At 43.3% G+C, this 17,387-nt stretch overlaps 1 protein-coding gene across 6 annotated transcripts in view; it reads right to left on the bottom strand.

Annotated features, from left to right (window-relative positions):
- kalrna (kalirin RhoGEF kinase a) overlaps positions 1 to 17,387 on the bottom strand; it is a 186,035-nt gene that overhangs the window by 50,964 nt on the left and 117,684 nt on the right. For all 6 annotated transcript variants that reach the window (XM_060074643.1, XM_060074646.1, XM_060074645.1 and 3 more), the window contains one exon: positions 960 to 1,038. In XM_060074643.1, the coding sequence (XP_059930626.1) occupies positions 960 to 1,038 (79 nt within the window). The remainder of the gene's footprint in view (positions 1 to 959; positions 1,039 to 17,387) is intronic.

The raw sequence follows: 17,387 nt of genomic DNA, 5'->3' as shown, positions 1-17,387 counted from the left end.
TCTGTCTGTCTGTCTGTCTGTCTGTCTCTCTGTCTCTCTGTCTGTGTGTCTGTCTGTCTGTTTGTTTAGTGGTCTACCTTTCTGTCTGTCTAGTGGTCTATCTTTCTGTCTAGTGGTCTACCTGTCTGACTGTCTAGTGGTTTACATCTGTGCCCTATCCGTCTGACTGTCTAATGGTCTACCTGCCTGTCTGTCTACTGGTCTAACCTCTGTCTTTTTACCCATCTGTGTCTGTCTATCCTGTCAATCTGTCTTTCTTTTTATTCACCTGTCTATGTGTGACTCATTTGTCTACCGGTCTGCCTGTCTGTCATCCCTTTGTCTGTTTTTCCCCAATTGTCTGTTGTGTTGCTTAACAGTCTGTCTACCTGTCTGTCTTTCTTTCTGTTGTGTTGTCTTACCCGTCTGTCTACTTGTCTGTCTGTCTGTCTGTCTGTCTGTCTGTCTTTACCCATCTGTTTGTCTATTTTCCATGTGCCTGTTGCTCTCAATGTAGGTCTGTCTGGCTGTCTAATTTTCTACCTGTCTGTCCGTCTAGTGTTCTAGCTGTCTGTCTGGCTAGTGTTCTACCTGTCTGGCTGTCTATTGTTTTACCTTTCCGTCTTTCTAGTGTTCTACCTGTCTACCTTTCTGTCTGTATAGCAGTTAACCTGTCTGATGGTGTGTCATCTGTATGTCTGCCTCCCCTTCTGTCAGTCTGTCTTCCTGTCTCTATGTCTAGTTTTCTCCCCAACTGTCTGTGTGTTACTCTTGTGTTACCCATCTGTCTCCTCATCTGTCTAAATGTTTATCTCCTGTCTGGTTGTTACTTGTGTTACCGGTCTTAGTGTCTCCCTGTCTGTCATTCTGCCTCCCTGTAAACTTGTCTGTCTATCTGTTACCCCGTCTGTGTGTGTGTGTATTTGTTACCTGATTGTGTGTAACCCGTCTACCTGTCTGTCTACCTGTCTGTGTGTTACCTGAACTGATGGTCAACTCTGAACTGCAGCCAGCGGTAAAGTCTTGGAGAACCACAGTCAACTCACAGCCCCCTGAGAGCTGGAGAGAAGGTAGAGAGACACAGAGAGGGAGTGGGAGAGAGAGAACGGTAGAGAAGCATAGAGAGAGAGGGAGAGAGAGAACGATAAAGAGACAGATGAAATGGTAGAGAGAGCAGTAGAGCGACATAGAGAGGGAGAGAGAGAAAGGTAGAGCGACAAAGAGGGAGGGAGAGAGAGAACAAGTAGAATTATTGATATTGTTTTTCATGTTTATAATTTGACCCACACAAAGAAGATAAGGCTATCTTTGGACTTTGAGCATAAAATCTCTATCTATCTCATCGTGTGTCTATCGTTTGTGTGTGTGTGTTGGGATGTGTGTGTGTGTCGTTGTGTGTGTGTGTGTTGGGGTGCGTGTCGGTGTTTGTGTGGGTATGTGTTTACGTTTCAAAAAATAATTGGTGGATAAAAGGTGGCCAGCAAAACGTTTGCCACAGACAATAGAAACCATTTGCTACAGACAGACAACGCTACTTATTTTGACTAACACAATCACGTAACAGTCCATGTATATTCATGAGTTTAAACTTCCCACCGATTGATACGTTAACGTTACTAACGTTATTATTATTATTATCATTAACGTCTAGTGTCGTGAACGCATCGCGAGCGGGCTCGCGTCTTGCTGAGGACTACATTGTGACGTCGCTTAGCCATAACTCAGCCGAAACGTGTCCGGACTGCTTCTCGTGTGGATTGCAGTACGGAACACAGACTCTTCGCTGCCGTACCGCTTCTGAGCTGGATCTGGTGGAAATGGGCCTTCAGTAATAGCATAGAGTGAAAGAAAGTAATAAAGGAAGATAGAGTAGATGACCTCAACAGACACCATAAAGAATGTAATGTCAGATTTCTGTGGTAACAGCCATTCTATCCCATCATAGATTGTAGTTAACTTCTGGGTCAGAGATAATTGAACACATACTGATTACATCAAACCAACAGGAAGTTGCAAGGTTTCCGAATGACCCCAAGTATCTGCTGCGATGCACATGACCACCTATCAAATAATACTGTAGTTAGTTCGGTACCTTGGACAGTTAAATCAGTTACCTTGGACAGGTAAATCAGTTACCTTGGACCGGAATATCAGTTACCTTGAACAGGTGAATCACTTACATGGTATTGAAAGTCTTTACCTCAGACAGGTAAGTCTTTACCTCATTCAGGTAAGTCTTTACCTCGTTAAGTTAAGTCTTGACCTCAGACAGGTAAGTCTTTACCTCATTCAGGTAAGTCTTTACCTCGTTAAGTTAAGTCTTGACCTCAGACAGGTACTTCTCTAGTTACTTAAGAGTGATTGTAAGACATCATGTTTGGAACACACACACAAACACAGATAGACACAGAAAACCACACAGACAAACAATTTGAATGGCTACTAAACAAACATATACTTACATGCTATGCCTTCGGATATGTATTTGAGTGTGTCTGCATGCACGTGTGTGGGTATGTGTAAGGGATTATTTAACAGAAACAATCTATCAAGTCCAGCCCTATATCCATGCCTCCATGCCCATACATGCAGCATCTCCCAGACAGCTTGTAGCTTGCTATTTGATTCTTGAAATTACGACGGTGCAAAAGCGCTCCTATTACAACAATAAAAACAAGTATAAAGACAACAATATTCACTAACTGCCATGCATGAAATGGAAAAATAAAATAGGTCATTAAAAAGGAAATATATTTACAGGCTGCAATTTCACCAATAGCATACCACATGATTTGCTTTCACTACAAACATAAGAAAATAGATATTACATTTAAATTTGGCACATACCAAATTTTTCATAGGCCTAGCATTATGAACATATTGGTAGTAGATCCTCATAGCGTGTATGATTTAAGTGTAGCCTATGCTATGATTTGATTAGTGTGTGTTAATGAGTGTGTGTGTGACCATCTGCCAGGTATCCTGTACCAAATCTTGTTGCTAAGAGACCTCTAGCTGGACAAGGCTCTCTCTCTCTCTCTCTCTCTCTCTCTCTCTCTCTCTCTCTCTCTCTCTCTCTCTCTCTCTCTCTCTCTCTCTCTCTCTCTCTCTCTCTCTCTCTCTCTCTCTCTCTCTCTCTCTCTCTCTCTCTCTCTCTCTCTCTCTCTCTCAGGTTGAATGCTCTGCTTCTGATTGTTGACCCTGTTGTTTATGCGCTCAGGGATGGAGACAGAAGAGAGTAAAGAGGAGGAGGAGAGGAGGGGAGGAAGAGAGGAGGAGAGAAGAGGATGAAAGAAAGAGAGGAGGAGAGGAGGTAAGAGAAGGAGAGGAGGTGAGAGAATGAGAGGAGGAGAGGAGTGGAGAGCAGGAGAGAAGAAGAGGAGGAGAGGACAGAGAACCCCTCTCTCTGAAGAGTGGACTACATGTTCACATCCCTTCGATACAGTACAAGTTCAATATCCTAGCCACAGCCAGCTCTAAGCACCTGGTATACACACACACACCGACACACACACCCCTGATCAAGTGCCATTGGTTTTGCTGATAGTAAAACTTTTAGATAGTGTAATGTGCTGTTAGCTCCCAGTGCGTTTGGCTGACATTGCTAACTGTTAGCTGACAGTGTAACTTTCTGTTACAAAGCATAAGGGGCAGCCGGAAAGAACATACTGGTACTTGGGTTAGGGCTGGTGGATATCTGGAACCCTACTGACCATTATGTGAGTATTACAGGAAGTATGAGAAAGTAGATTCGTATTAGGACAGCATTACTACAGTGAAGATCCTTCATCTGTCCTATGGATTAGAGCGGTACAGTGTTAGAGTAGTACTCACTCGACTGCTGTCTTTTAACAGTTTAAAACTCATCCACTTTGGCATTACGTCCACCGTACCTAAAGTCACTCCTGAATCCTTCTGCTAATCTATACTTCTATCTATAATCTATATCTGACTATATATGCTTCTATCGTTTGTGTTGAACTTCTCTCTCTTCGCGTAGCTCCTGTCACTGATTCACAGCCAACTCCCTCACTCTGACACACAACAAACACGCCCTCTCCCTCTCCCTCTCCCTCCCTCCCTCTCTCCCTCGCCCTCCCTCCCTCCCACTCTCTTTATCTCCCTCCCTCTCTTCCTCTTTCCCTCCCGGCAGGCGGCATTCTGCTCAGTCAGTCGGTGTTGTGTGTGTGTGGACATTGTGAGACAAAATGAGGAAGAGAGAGAGATCAAATAAGATAAAGAGAGAGAGAGAGACAGTGAGTGAGAGAAAGTGAACGAGAGAGTCATATGACCCCCAGATGGTTCCAGAATGGCTTCAATCTCAACCAAGCAGTGAATGGATCTTATTCACACACACACACACACACACACACACACACACACACACACACACACACACACACACACACACACACACACACACACACACACACACACACACACACACACACACACTGTTCTAGCCTGTGCTGTAGCAGTAACACAAGCTAGGATAGCTAAACATGCCTCATGCTAGTATAGCATCATTATAGTATCGTGTAGCATACAAATCTACTACTACTTCTAGATCACAGTTATACATTACAGTTCTAGATTTCCGTTTACAATTTTATCTTCAATTCTTACAATTTTATCCTATAAACAAATACATCAATACTTCATATAAACAAGCTGAACCACTTTCTAAATGACCAATAATCATCACTAACCTAACATCTTAACTAACCAGCTCCAACCTAGTACCCCAAACTAACCATCTCTAACCTAACAACTAAACTAACTATCTCTAACCTTAACTAACCATCTCTAAGGTTACACCTTAACTAACCATCTCTAACCTAGAGTTACACATGTAGAACAAGATAAACTAGAACTGCAAGCAGTTATCCAGGGGTCCAAGCGATGTGTATTTCGCCGGCACAACGCGAAGCATGTATTCAAAACGCTACCCTGAACCTGGTTCGGTGTGGGAGTTATAGCCCCAAACACGTTTTCCTTGGTATAGCGCCACCTAGTGACCGGCGTGTCTGGATTTTGTCGTCTGCGTTCACCTCACGGACCTGGATCTAGTCATGCAATTGGCGTGTGTGCACCATTTCCGGTTTGGGCTGTGGACCCACTTTTAGGGAAGGAAGTATAAAGATACACAATGTCGTCGTTTTTGGCGCCCCCTTTTGGCGAAAATTTCCGAAGAGAATCTTCCTCGTGGCGAAATTTTCCGAATTTTTTTACCGAACGCCAGTAAGGGTAGCGCCGACATGTGTGTAAAATTTGGACTCGATCCGATGTCTAATTTCGGATTTTTTGGATTTATGATTTTCCACGTGTAACGTAGAATAAACTGATATTCAAAACGCTACTGTTTCGTCGTCGACGGTCGGATCAAAAAAGTGTCTTTTCGTGTGCGTCTGATGATGTCGTGTGCAAAGTTTGGTGTCGATCGGGCAAGAAATGTGGAGGAGTAGCGAAAAGGCAGTTTAGCGGTTTTCGCGATTTTGCAAAAAAAAAATCATAGACGCAAATGGGCGTGGCCTATGCCAAAAGATGCAGCAGACTCCAGTGCATCTGTGGGTTTTGGACGTTTGGGACTGTGGGAGGTTTGGTGTGGGAGTTATAGCCCCAAACGCGTATTCCTTGGTATAGCGATCCAACCTGTTGGCTTGGACCCCTAATTATAAAGACAGAGAGACAAGGAGACAGAGAGAGAGGAGAGAAAGAGAGAGAGTGAGACGGAGAGAGAAATAGAGAGAGAGAGGGAGAGAGAGAGAGAAGGAGAGAGAGTAAGACAGAGAGCGAGAGCGGGGGGGGTCGGGGGGGAAACCTTACAACAATAAAGGACACCACCCTATTTTTTCTTTTCGTGTTTTTCTGAAACTAAACCTCCCCCCCCCCCACCCACACACACACACTGCAGACACACACAGAAATACTCCAGACACACACACATACAAACTCAGAGGGGAACATCTTACTTAAACTGGGCTGGGTTCATCATCACAGCAGAGAGAGAGAGAGAGAGAGAGAGAGAGAGAGAGAGAGAGAGAGAGAGAGAGAGAGAGAGAGAGAGAGAGAGAGAGAGAGAGAGAGAGAGAGAATGCTGTGCAGCCCAGTACAATCACAGCCTTCTACTGGTTATACTGGTATGTCTTTTCTAAAACCAGTCTTCTACTGGTTATACTGGGATCTGTTCGGTTCAACCCTGTTCTTCTACACTGGGAGCTTTTTGGCCAAACCAAATCTGCTATTGGTTAACACTGGGAGCTGCCCTGTGCAAGCAGTCTGACAAGATAATTTGTAAAAAGCAGACAGAACCACAGCTCTATAAGGACTCCATCAAACCACACCAACACACAAACATACACACATACACACACACAAGACAATAAAAGGGTTATGATTGAAACAGGCTCACTGTGTGTGTGTGTGTGTGTGTGTGTGTGTGTGTGTGTGTGTGTGTGTGTGTGTGTGTGTGTGTGTGTGTGTGTGTGTGTGTGTGTGTGTGTGTGTGTGTGTTTGTGTGTGTGCGTGTGTGGCATTTTGAAATAGGCCAGTAGCAAGAGTTTGAACTAGTTTCTTCGACTCCTAGCAGTGTGTGTTTGGGCAAATGCATGTGTTTGTGTGATTGGTGTGTGTGAGTTTGTATGGATATGGATGTATTGTATGTGCATATTAATGCTTTCAGAGTCGTAGTAGTGGTTATATTAGTATACAAGTGTGTGTATCCGTAGTGTATAAGTGTGTATATTAGTACTATTACTGTGCAGTATTGTGTATACGAGTGTATGACTGTATGCAGCGTTTTGGATTATTTTTGTTTACAGATGTTTATAGTGTGTTGGAGGGTGTATCTTTCTTTATAGATTTGTTAAAGTGAGTTGAAGTGTGTATCTTTGTTAATAGATTTGCATAGTGTGTTGGTTTGTTTTTGTTTATATATGTGTATGTAGTGTGTTGGAGTGTGTATCTTTGTTTATAGACGTGTATGTAGTGTGTATCTTTGTTTATAGATGTGTATAGTGTATTGGAGTGTGTATCTTTGTTCATGTGTACGTTCTTCATAACATGTCCTACCAGAACACTGGTCCTCATAAAATGTCCAAATAGACAACCTGGTCTCTCAATCCGTGAAATGACCACGGACGCTTAACACGAAATCCGTGGGATCATCACGGAAACACGCCGATTTCCGTGATTTGCGCACGGAATTCGCTCCAATGCAAGTTAACGACACTGATATTCCGTGGCACACACACAGATCCCCGTTTCAACGAGCGAGTCGACCACGGGCGCTTAACTCAAAATCTGTGGTGGTCTCACTGAAACAGTTGAATTGTCCGTGATGTGTCCACGGAAGTTGCTCCAATGCAAGTAAATTACACTGATATTCCGAGGCACACACACGGATCCCCGTTTCACCGAGCGAGTCGACCTGGTCGACTCGTTGTGCTCATGTATTTTGAAACCTGTTTAAGTTTTATTTGAAAGGGTTGACTCTTTTGGTGACCTAAAATAAGGGTGTAAATAAGAAAGGTGTTTGTGATCATTTTAATCTTTTCCACATTTTATTTTAAATCATTTTAGGTATAATTGTACCGTTTATAATTTTTCCTACTTAAATAAATAAAACCAAAAGGTAAGAGAAAAACAGCTTTGAAAATTCTCTTACCTTTGAAATATATATCTCTTGTTTCCGTGTGTCATTTCTGGTGCAGACAGTTACCATATCTCTCCTTAACGAACCTTAGAATCTTCTGGTAGTCTAGCCCATGTATTGATTATTGATTATAAACTAGTAGCAGTGTTCATTAAAAGACACCAGGTACCAGTTACATAAACTTTGGCGAGCTAGCCAGGAGAGATATCGTGTTTGCACCAAGAGTGACCACACTAAGAAAAAATAACTTTATACTTTCAAAACTTAAAATGGAAATAGTGAACACTGAGAAAGTAAATGTCCCCAACTCAGTCATTATTAGTGGCTTCACAAACACTAACTTGGATAAAGAAATTGAAGAAGATTTAGAGACTCATGGCCCCATAAATCGCCAATTGATGATCCAACCTCTGAATTCCATCACCATGTGATAATTGAGTTCCAAGAGAGCTCTGCCATGCCATGCTCTTTTTCAGGACGAGCCACAGAAGAGACAGATCGTGAGCAACTATTTTTTTGGCTACATGAACAGAGATTCCCCGCGTCACTAAAAGTCATGCTATGCTAACATTAAGACCCCTACTGCCCTTAACTTACAAGACCCCCCATGATGCAGAAGTCATTCTTACAGTGAATGCTCTAGAAAGTGTCAATACACTTGATGCCAGCAGTAGCGCCACCAAGGGATACCTTGAAGCGTTGCAAAACATTGCTAGAGCCAGTGGGAGATATTTTCAAGATATGCTTCAGGAGGAGCTCAAGAAGATGATAACACAGGGAGAGACAAGCTCCCCTGCACAAACAGCACCAGCAACAGAAAAAATGACCCACAGCAAAGAAAGTGAAATGCCCACATCGGCTGATGCCCAGTGTAAACCTGTAGTGCCCATTACTACCACACATTCACCACAGGCTTCACCCTTGTGGAACCCTGATTCTAAAAACCCAGCCAAGGTACCAGAAATGAACACCGCACACTACAACTTTGCAGGAGGAGATGCTGCTGTCAGGACCCACCCAGTCTTCAATGTGAGTGATGTACATCCCCCCAATGTCCAAAAAATGATTGTTGAACACATTGTAAAGAATGATGTTGCCACGTCACACCAAAAAGTCTCTTTCCACCTTCGAGTCTTCTCAGGGAAAAGTCCACGTCCACACAGTGAACCAGACTACGACACCTGGCGTTCAGGTGTTGAATTCTTGATGACCGATCCATCCATCTCTGATTTACACAGAACACAGAAAATATTACACAGTTGACTACCTCTGGCCACAGACGTTATCAGGCAGCTCACTCCTCAAGCCTCACCATCAGAGTATATTGAGCTCCTCGACTCAGTCTACGGCTCAGTGGAAGATGGAGACGACCTGGTTGCCAAGTTCATGAACACTCTGCAGAACGATGGTGAGAAGCCATCAAACTACCTGCACCAATTGCAAGTTATACTGAGCACAGCAATCAGAAGAGGTGGTATTGCAGAAAGGGAAAGAAATCGCAGTCTTCTGAAACAATTCTGCAGAGGCTGTTGGAACCATGACTTGATTACGGACCTTCAACTGGAACTGAAAAAAACAAAACCTCCTCCTTTCGCCGAGCTGGTGTTCCTTATCAGGATGGAGGAGGACAGACACACCTCAAAGGAAGATCGGAAGAGGAGACACCTTGGTCTACAAAAGCAAGTTCCTGTTCCATTCAAGCCACGAGCTGCAACACACCGCCAAGCTGTTAACCCCTGTGAATTCTCTGACGCTGCAGCTGCTGAGACTGATGCATTAAAAAGACAAATTGTAGATCTTCAAACCCAAATGTCTATGCACTCACCTCCACAACCAAAGACAAGCTATCCTGAATCAGCGGAGATCAATGAATTAAAGAGAAGTCAAAGAAATCAAAGCTCAAGTCGCATCAATGAACATTACTCCTCAAAAAGGTGCAATCGACAGTCCCGAAGTTGAAATGACTACTTTAAAGAGACAGATCGCTGAGCTCCAAAGTCAAATCCCCACGCGTGGAGTGCAGAGCCCCCACATGACCAAAAACACATACCAGAGAACAGCAGAGCAGCGCAGTATTAGTGGACTGGCATCAAACCGCCCTCGCCCTTGGTACTGTTTCCGTTGTGGTGAAGATGGGCATATTGCACCAAGCTGTGAACGTGAACCAAATACTGCCCTCGTTGAAGAAAAGAGTAAAGTGTAAAGACAAGCAACTCAAGTGGGATCAGTTAAACTGCTGAAGGTCGCTGTTGAAGGGCAAACAGAGACTTTCAGGAGAGAAAAGCGCCCAAAGAAAATTGAAAAAGTAACTAACAACTCGGCTCAACATGAACCATCATTCATCGAACTGCCAAAGGGGCTTGTGGGAACAAAGTGCACAGCTCAGATTATAATTGGAGGAAAGGAAGTAAATTGTCTGTTAGACACCGGATCTCAAGTCACCACAATCCCCCTGTCATTCTACAAGAAGCAATTATCAAACTATCGAATGAAACCGCTGAATGACCTGCTGGAAGTTGAAGGATCAAATGGACAAGCTGTGCCTTACCTTGGATATGTAGAGCTGAGTCTGACCTTCCCCAAAGAGTTTCTAGGAACTGAAACTGAAGTGCCAACATTAGCGCTAGTGGTTCCAGATATGACTAACATGCCCCAGATCCTCATTGGCACCAACTCACTAGATGTCCTCTACTCAAGCTATACTGAGAAGAACATTGGCCACCCTCAGTCAGCACTTGATGGTTACAAAGCTGTTATAAAGATTCTTGAAGTGAGACAGAAGCAAGCAAGTACTGATGCCATTGGATGGGTGAAAGTAATGGGAAACACACCTGAAATCGTTCCAGCAGGCTGCACAGTGGTCCTAGATGGGCTAATCCATGTGAACAGAGCTTACACAGAAAAATTGGTCACCATGGAACCACCAACACAGTCTTCGCTGCCCAATGGCTTGCTGGTGGCTAGCTGCTTACACACCCTACCTGCTAAACGATCCTTTCACCTACCAGTCCTGATAAAGAACGAGACAAAGAATGACATAGTGATTCCTCCAAAGACTGTGCTAGCTGAGGTCCATGCTATCCAACAAATAATAGCAAAAGAGCAAAACACGAGCCCATGTAATTCCTATCAAAGCAAATCAGAATCTGCTCACTCCAAGATGGAGTTTGATTTTGGTGACTCTCCTGTATCACCTGAATGGAAAGACAAAGTTACATCGCTGTTGAACTCCATGCCTGAAGTCTTTGCTCAAAATGATCTTGACTTTGGTTATACAGATAAAGTGAAGCATCACATCAAATTAAGTGATGAGACTCCTTTCAAACATAGAGCCAGACCAATTCACCCGCAGGATGTGGATGCAGTGCGAAAGCACCTTCGAGAATTGCTAACAGCCGGCATCATCCGCGAATCAGAATCCCCTTTTGCATCACCCATAGTGGTAGTTCGAAAGAAGAACAACTCAGTACGCCTGTGCATTGACTTCAGGAAGCTCAACTCCCAGACAATAAAAGACGCATACGCATTGCCCAATCTGGAAGTGGGGCTATTACCAGATCGAGATGGAAGAAGCTGACAAGCAGAAAACGGCATTCTTGTGCCCTCTCGGATTCTGGGAGTTCAACCGAATGCCACAAGGGATAACAAATGCGCCCAGCTCATTCCAAAGACTAATGGAGAGGTGCATGGGTGATCTCAACAGGAAGGAAGTGTTGGTTCATTGACGACGTCATAGTCTTCTCGAACACTCTAGAGGAGCATGAAATCTGGCTGCGACAAGTCCTTGAACGTCTGAAAGAGTATGGACTGAAACTGTCTCCAGAAAAATGCAAGTTCTTCCAAACGTCCGTCAAATATCTGGGCCACATTGGGTCACAAAATGGAGTTGAGACAGATCCAGGGAAGATTGAAGCCTTAAAAACCTGGCCAAGGCCCAAGAACCTCAAAGAGTTAAGATCCGTTCTTGGATTCTCTGGATACTACCGAAGGTTTATTCAAGACTACTCAAAGATCACTAAACCTCTAAATGATCTCACCTCAGGGTACCCCCCTCTCCGGAAAAGCAACAGCAGCAGCAAAGTAAAGGAGAAGAGCGGTCCGTACTTCCATCCAAAAGAGTCTTTCGGTGAAAGATGGACAGTGTCCTGTCAACAAGCATTCGAGACCCTGACTGAAAAGCTCACCTCTGCTCCCGTCTTAGGTTTCGCAGACCCCAAAACCCCCTACATATTGCATACAGACGCCAGTACCACTGGTCTGGGCGCTGCATTGTACCAAGAGCAAGATGGGAGGAAAAGAGCCATAGCCTTTGCAAGTAGAGGGCTCACCAAGAGCGAAGCCAAATATCCTGCTCACTTGAATTCCTAGCCCTTAAATGGGCTGTCACTGCAAAATTCAGCGACTATCTGTATGGGACAGAGTTCACAGTTATAACAGACAGTAACCCCCTTACTTACATCTTGACATCGGCCAAACTGGACGCCACAAGCTACAGGTGGCTGTCAAATCTGTCAACCTACTTGTTTAAGCTCCAGTACAGAGCAGGCAAACAGAACCAAGATGCAGATGGACTTTCTCGACGCCCTCATGGTGAGCTCACAGATGACCTAATGTCACAGAAAGAAAGGGAGAGAATCAAGCAGTTTACACTTCACCATCTGACAGATCCAGAACATACAGAGGTTGTTCTTCCAAAAGCGGTGAGTGCCATCTGTGAAAGACATCATGTCCACAACCCCAATGCAGACCCCCGATTCTCACTCCCATCTGTAACCTTAGTTGAATCCCTTGCTCTCCACTCTGATGCTCTACCAAATGGTTTCCTAACGGAGAATGACCACGGCCTCCCTCTAATCTCTCACCTGTCTGAAGATGAATAGATGGAGCAGCAATGGACAGACCCAGACCTTAGGGCAGTCATAGAGCACCTGCAGTCCAAAGAGAAGCCTTCTCCTAACCTAAGAAGAGAACTTCCTGACATTGGTCTCTGGTTACGAGAATGGAACCGGTTGGAGATGAGAAATGGAGTACTATACAGGAGAAGACAAGACCAAGGGGACATAATATATCAACTGGTACTCCCTAAAGATCTAAGGGCTACAGTGTTAAAAAGTCTACACGATGACTCAGGCCATTTAGGTATAGAGCGAACCATCGACCTCGTAAGATCCAGGTTCTATTGGCCAAGAATGTCCATGGATGTGGAGGAAAAGATAAAGACGTGTGAACGCTGTGTTCGCAGGAAAACACCCCAAGAAAAAGCAGCCCCCCCTAGTGAACATCAGAACCAGTAGACCCTTGGAACTGGTCTGCATGGATTTCCTTTCCTTGGAACCAGACCAAAGCAACACCAAAGACATTCTTGTGATCACAGACCACTTCACCAAGTACGCCGTTGCAGTCCCTACTCCAAATCAAAAAGCTCAAACAGTAGCCAAGTGCCTATGGGATAACTTCCTGGTTCACTATGGTTTCCCTGAAAGACTCCACAGCGATCAAGGGCAAGATTTTGAGTCACACACGATCAAAGAACTGTGCCGCCCTGCAGGTATTCATAAGACAAGGACAACGCCATACCATCCAAGAGGAAACCCAGTGGAGCCTTTCAATAGGACACTCCTCCAGATGTTAGGTACGCTGGAAAACAAGAACAAGTCACACTGGAAGGATTTTGTGAAGCCGATGGTACATGCATACAATTGCACAAAGAACGATGTGACTGGATTCGCCCCATATGAACTCATGTTCGGGAGACAACCTTGTCTACCAGTCGACCTAGCTTTTGGGCTACCTGCCATCAAGCCACCCAAGTCACATTCCCAATACGTGCACGATCTAAGAAGTCGGTTGGAGGAAAGCTACAAAGTACGCCTTAAAGACAGCAGACCGTAACAAACGGAGATTTGACAAAATGACACTAATCAGAAAGAAATACATGGCTTGCAGGCCTCGACATTAACGGTTGCCCGCTTGCCCGGGGCAACTAAAAGTAATATTTGGGCAAGTTGAGATTGATTTCTGGTTGCCCGAACGGGCAAGTGGATTTTGGGTGGATGTTAATATAAAGGCTATTTATTCAAGTGTTTTTATAAAGTGCAGAACAACCTTTTGTTCCGCATAATCACACAAAATATAAGTATTTGCAATTGATCAGCGCGCTGTCTTCTCTTCTTTCGGAAAGCGAGTTAACAGACACGCATCGCTTCAGCGCGAATATAGCCCCGCCCCCTCTGTCACTCACTCGCAGTTCGGTCTCTGGCAGTGATTCGAAGGTGTTAGCTGAAGGTTAGCCAACACAGCTAGCATCTCAAGTGCAGCGCCTCCGCGAACGGTTTAGGTAGAAGGAAAATGGAGTAGTGATGGAGGAGAGCGGTTTCGAAGTACTTTGGATTGAGGCAAATTACCAAGGAAAGTCATATGCAAGAACACGGTTTTGGGTTTCATAACTGTGCACATGCACAGCAATAGCGATCTTTTTCACGAAATTGGACCCTCACAAACTATATATTACATGAAAGCTGAGCCTCCACTTATTCCAACAGTCCAAACCATATCATTCTGTGACTAAAACTCGCAAATAACAACTTAAGAAGAAACGTCCCCATTTCTTTTAACAACCAAAAATGAAGTTTTACCTTTGTGATGTTTGTCCACAAAGTTGATTCTGATCGAATAAAACCACCATAAACAGATAATCCAGTGTCTGGGCCAAATTTTGCAACTAAACATGGTGTTTTCAATCAATGAATAAGAGAAGGTTTCTTAGGAAATAGGTAAATTGCCTCAATCGGAAAACATATTCTTCAGCGCAATCTAGTGGCCATATGTGTATTTGCGAGTGTTTGGCTTGGTGCATTCGATTATATTTGCCCTCAACTTTAAATAGAGGTGTCAAGTGTCAAAATTGTAAGATATCTAACTTTATTTGTGTCTCATAGTAAGACAGCGCTCCCAACTGATAACGACCAACTGATAATTATTTCAGGTGGAAATGTTATCTTCCACTTAAGCTGTGTTCCATGGCTTTATTCACTTAAACCAAGTATTACCCCCATTGAATATTTCACTTTCACAACAATCTTTCTTTTGGCACTAAGATGACATTATCGCCCTTGCAGTTGTGGAGATATACTCTATTTACTTTGGGTATGTTCTTTCCTGAAAAAAACTTTTCCCCTGATATCGAAAATGGTATAGAATATCGATATTTTTCCAGGTATAGTGTTGAAGTGGGAAAATCCAGTATCGTGAGTGACTGACAACACTACTAGAAACGCGATTGTGATTACTCAGTTAGAGCTACAAGAAACGTGAAAGTTAAAAAAGACATATCTTTGCTACTACCTCTGACATTTAGTTATGTACATTTGCATAAAATCATGCAGGTCTACATATAACTGGGCGATAGCTTCAATAGGTTGCAACGGTGGACTGAAATCACTTCATGGCACGATGTGACCGCTCGATAAATAAGTAAACAAAGAGAAGTTTGTTATTTTTTAAACACAACATGCGTGGAAGCTAACATTCAGCTTCAGTCTGAGCTAGGATACGTTTTCTGAGCCCCCAAAAACCAGGCCGGGTGCCTGGCAAAAAGAGGCCCGTTCACGATTCTGATTATAATTTGGGCAAGTGAACATCACATTCGGGCAAGTTGAACCTGACCTGCACTTGCCCGATGGGCAAGTGCTTTTGAAACCTTAGTGTCAACCCCTGGCTTGTATATTGTCGTTTTAAATAGTGACACAAAAAGTAATAGAGACATTTACGAGGAAAGTATTGAAAATAAGTGCATTTATTTTATGATAACTGATTAATATGGTGTGATTTGTTTAATCACCTGTCAATTAAAAAAGATCGCTTAGCAACTGTTCTGGCTCAGTAGCCAATAAGAAGTTAGACCAGCCTCTTCTAACAGCCAGTAGACGGCAGTTACGGTGATTCGTCTTTTTCGGGACGAGCCACAGAAGAGACAGATAGTGAGCAACTATTTTTAAACAGTTGGCTACATGAACAGAGATTCCCCGCGTCACTAAAAGTCCAGAAAAGCCCGCACCGTGATTTCGAAACCCTTGGTGAGCCTCCCGGTGTAAATATTAGATTTAGAATTGTGCTTTTAGTGTGGTAAATAGCACGCTAACTAGACGCTACTAGCTGCTAACTAGCCGCGGCTAACGTTTTTTCTAACGTTCTTGCATAGTGCGCAGTGACACTGCACGTGACGTGCCGTGACTGATCTGGGGGAGGGGATGTGAGGCCCGTTGCTGGGGCTGCGGTCTGCCGGCAGACTGTAGCTTTAGCAGTAGGTTGAGCATTTTTTCCACTGTGTGATGTTGCGGTGTGTTGATGTGTCAGTGATGCTGCTAGATGTGTTTATTTGCCTTATGGTGAAAAACAATATGAGCTGTAAAGCTGTGAGTTAATGGTGCTAGTTTTGAAATGATAAATTCTTCCAGTGATCTATAGCTTGCTGAGTATATTAACTACAGAAAGAAAATACAATTTAAATGGTTTTTTGAAGTGGTTTATTTAGAGTTAAGTGTCAATCATTTATGTTTTACACTGTGTTAAGTTACCTAGAATATGATATTATTTATAAAAAATTAACTGAAATGTATAAGATAGACGGACTACTAATGAGTCTTTTGGCTTTGTTGTCAAGGCCGGGTTTTTTGTGTGGATCGAAAAAAAAAGATATTGAACCCTGGAACGTCTGTATCCTGCTCGCCCTCCCTGGGGTCCCGCAGCGGTGTGCAGACTGGTGAGCTACCCCATCAGAGCGATCCTATTGGACCACGAACAATAAGGCAAATTCTAATCGTTTCTGCAGCAGTGTAGGGACAAGAGACTGAATTATTTAGACATTGTGTTGTTCACATGGACTGAGACAGATCGAACCCTTAAAATAGGCTGATCTAATTTTTTACTGTCTTTTATTAGTGTAATTTAAATGTGTTATTTAGGGATGTTTTAAGTATTCAGAGGTATTTTGAAACCTGTTTAAGTTTTATTTGAAAGGGTTGACTCTTTTGGTGACCTAAAATAAGGGTGTAAATAAGAAAGGTGTTTGTGATCATTTTAATCTTTTCCACATTTTATTTTAAATCATTTTAGGTATAATTGTTCCGTTTATCATTTTTCCTACTTAAATAAATAAAACCAAAAGGTAAGAGAGAAAAACAGCTTTGAAAATTCTCTTACCTTTGAAATACATATCTCTTGTTTCCGTGTGTCATTTCTGGTGCAGACAGTTACCATATCTCTCCTTAACGAACCTTAGAATCTTCTGGTAGTCTAGCCCATATATTGATTATAAACTAGTAGCAGTGTTCATTAAAAGACACCAGGTACCGGTTACACACGTTTGCACCTTTTTCGTCTTCCACAGAACGGAATGTCAAACCATTCATTTTGAGAGAGAGAAAGAGAGAAAGAGAGAAAGAGAGAAAGAGAGAGAGAGAGAGAGAGAGAGAGAGAGAGAGAGAGAGAGAGAGAGAGAAAAACCCGGTATCACGCCAAAGCGTGAAATAGATACGTTGGTCCACCTCGCAAGACGTGTTCAGGGTCACGCTTTGCCTGACCAAAGCGTGAGGAGTACACGCTTTCTTCTCCATTCTAAATTAATGGAGTAATAGCACCAACAGGGGGCGAGACATTCTCCCAGCATTTGGTAAAATTGTTACGTAGCCTATATTAATCTTTATTATCTGAATGGGAAATGCAATATCTTAGGACAGATACACCATTAAATGTG

This window comes from Gadus macrocephalus, chromosome 16 (genome assembly GCF_031168955.1).
Source record: "Gadus macrocephalus chromosome 16, ASM3116895v1".
Taxonomy (NCBI): Eukaryota; Metazoa; Chordata; class Actinopteri; order Gadiformes; family Gadidae; genus Gadus; species Gadus macrocephalus.
This window is presented reverse-complemented; position numbering and strand designations above follow the sequence as displayed.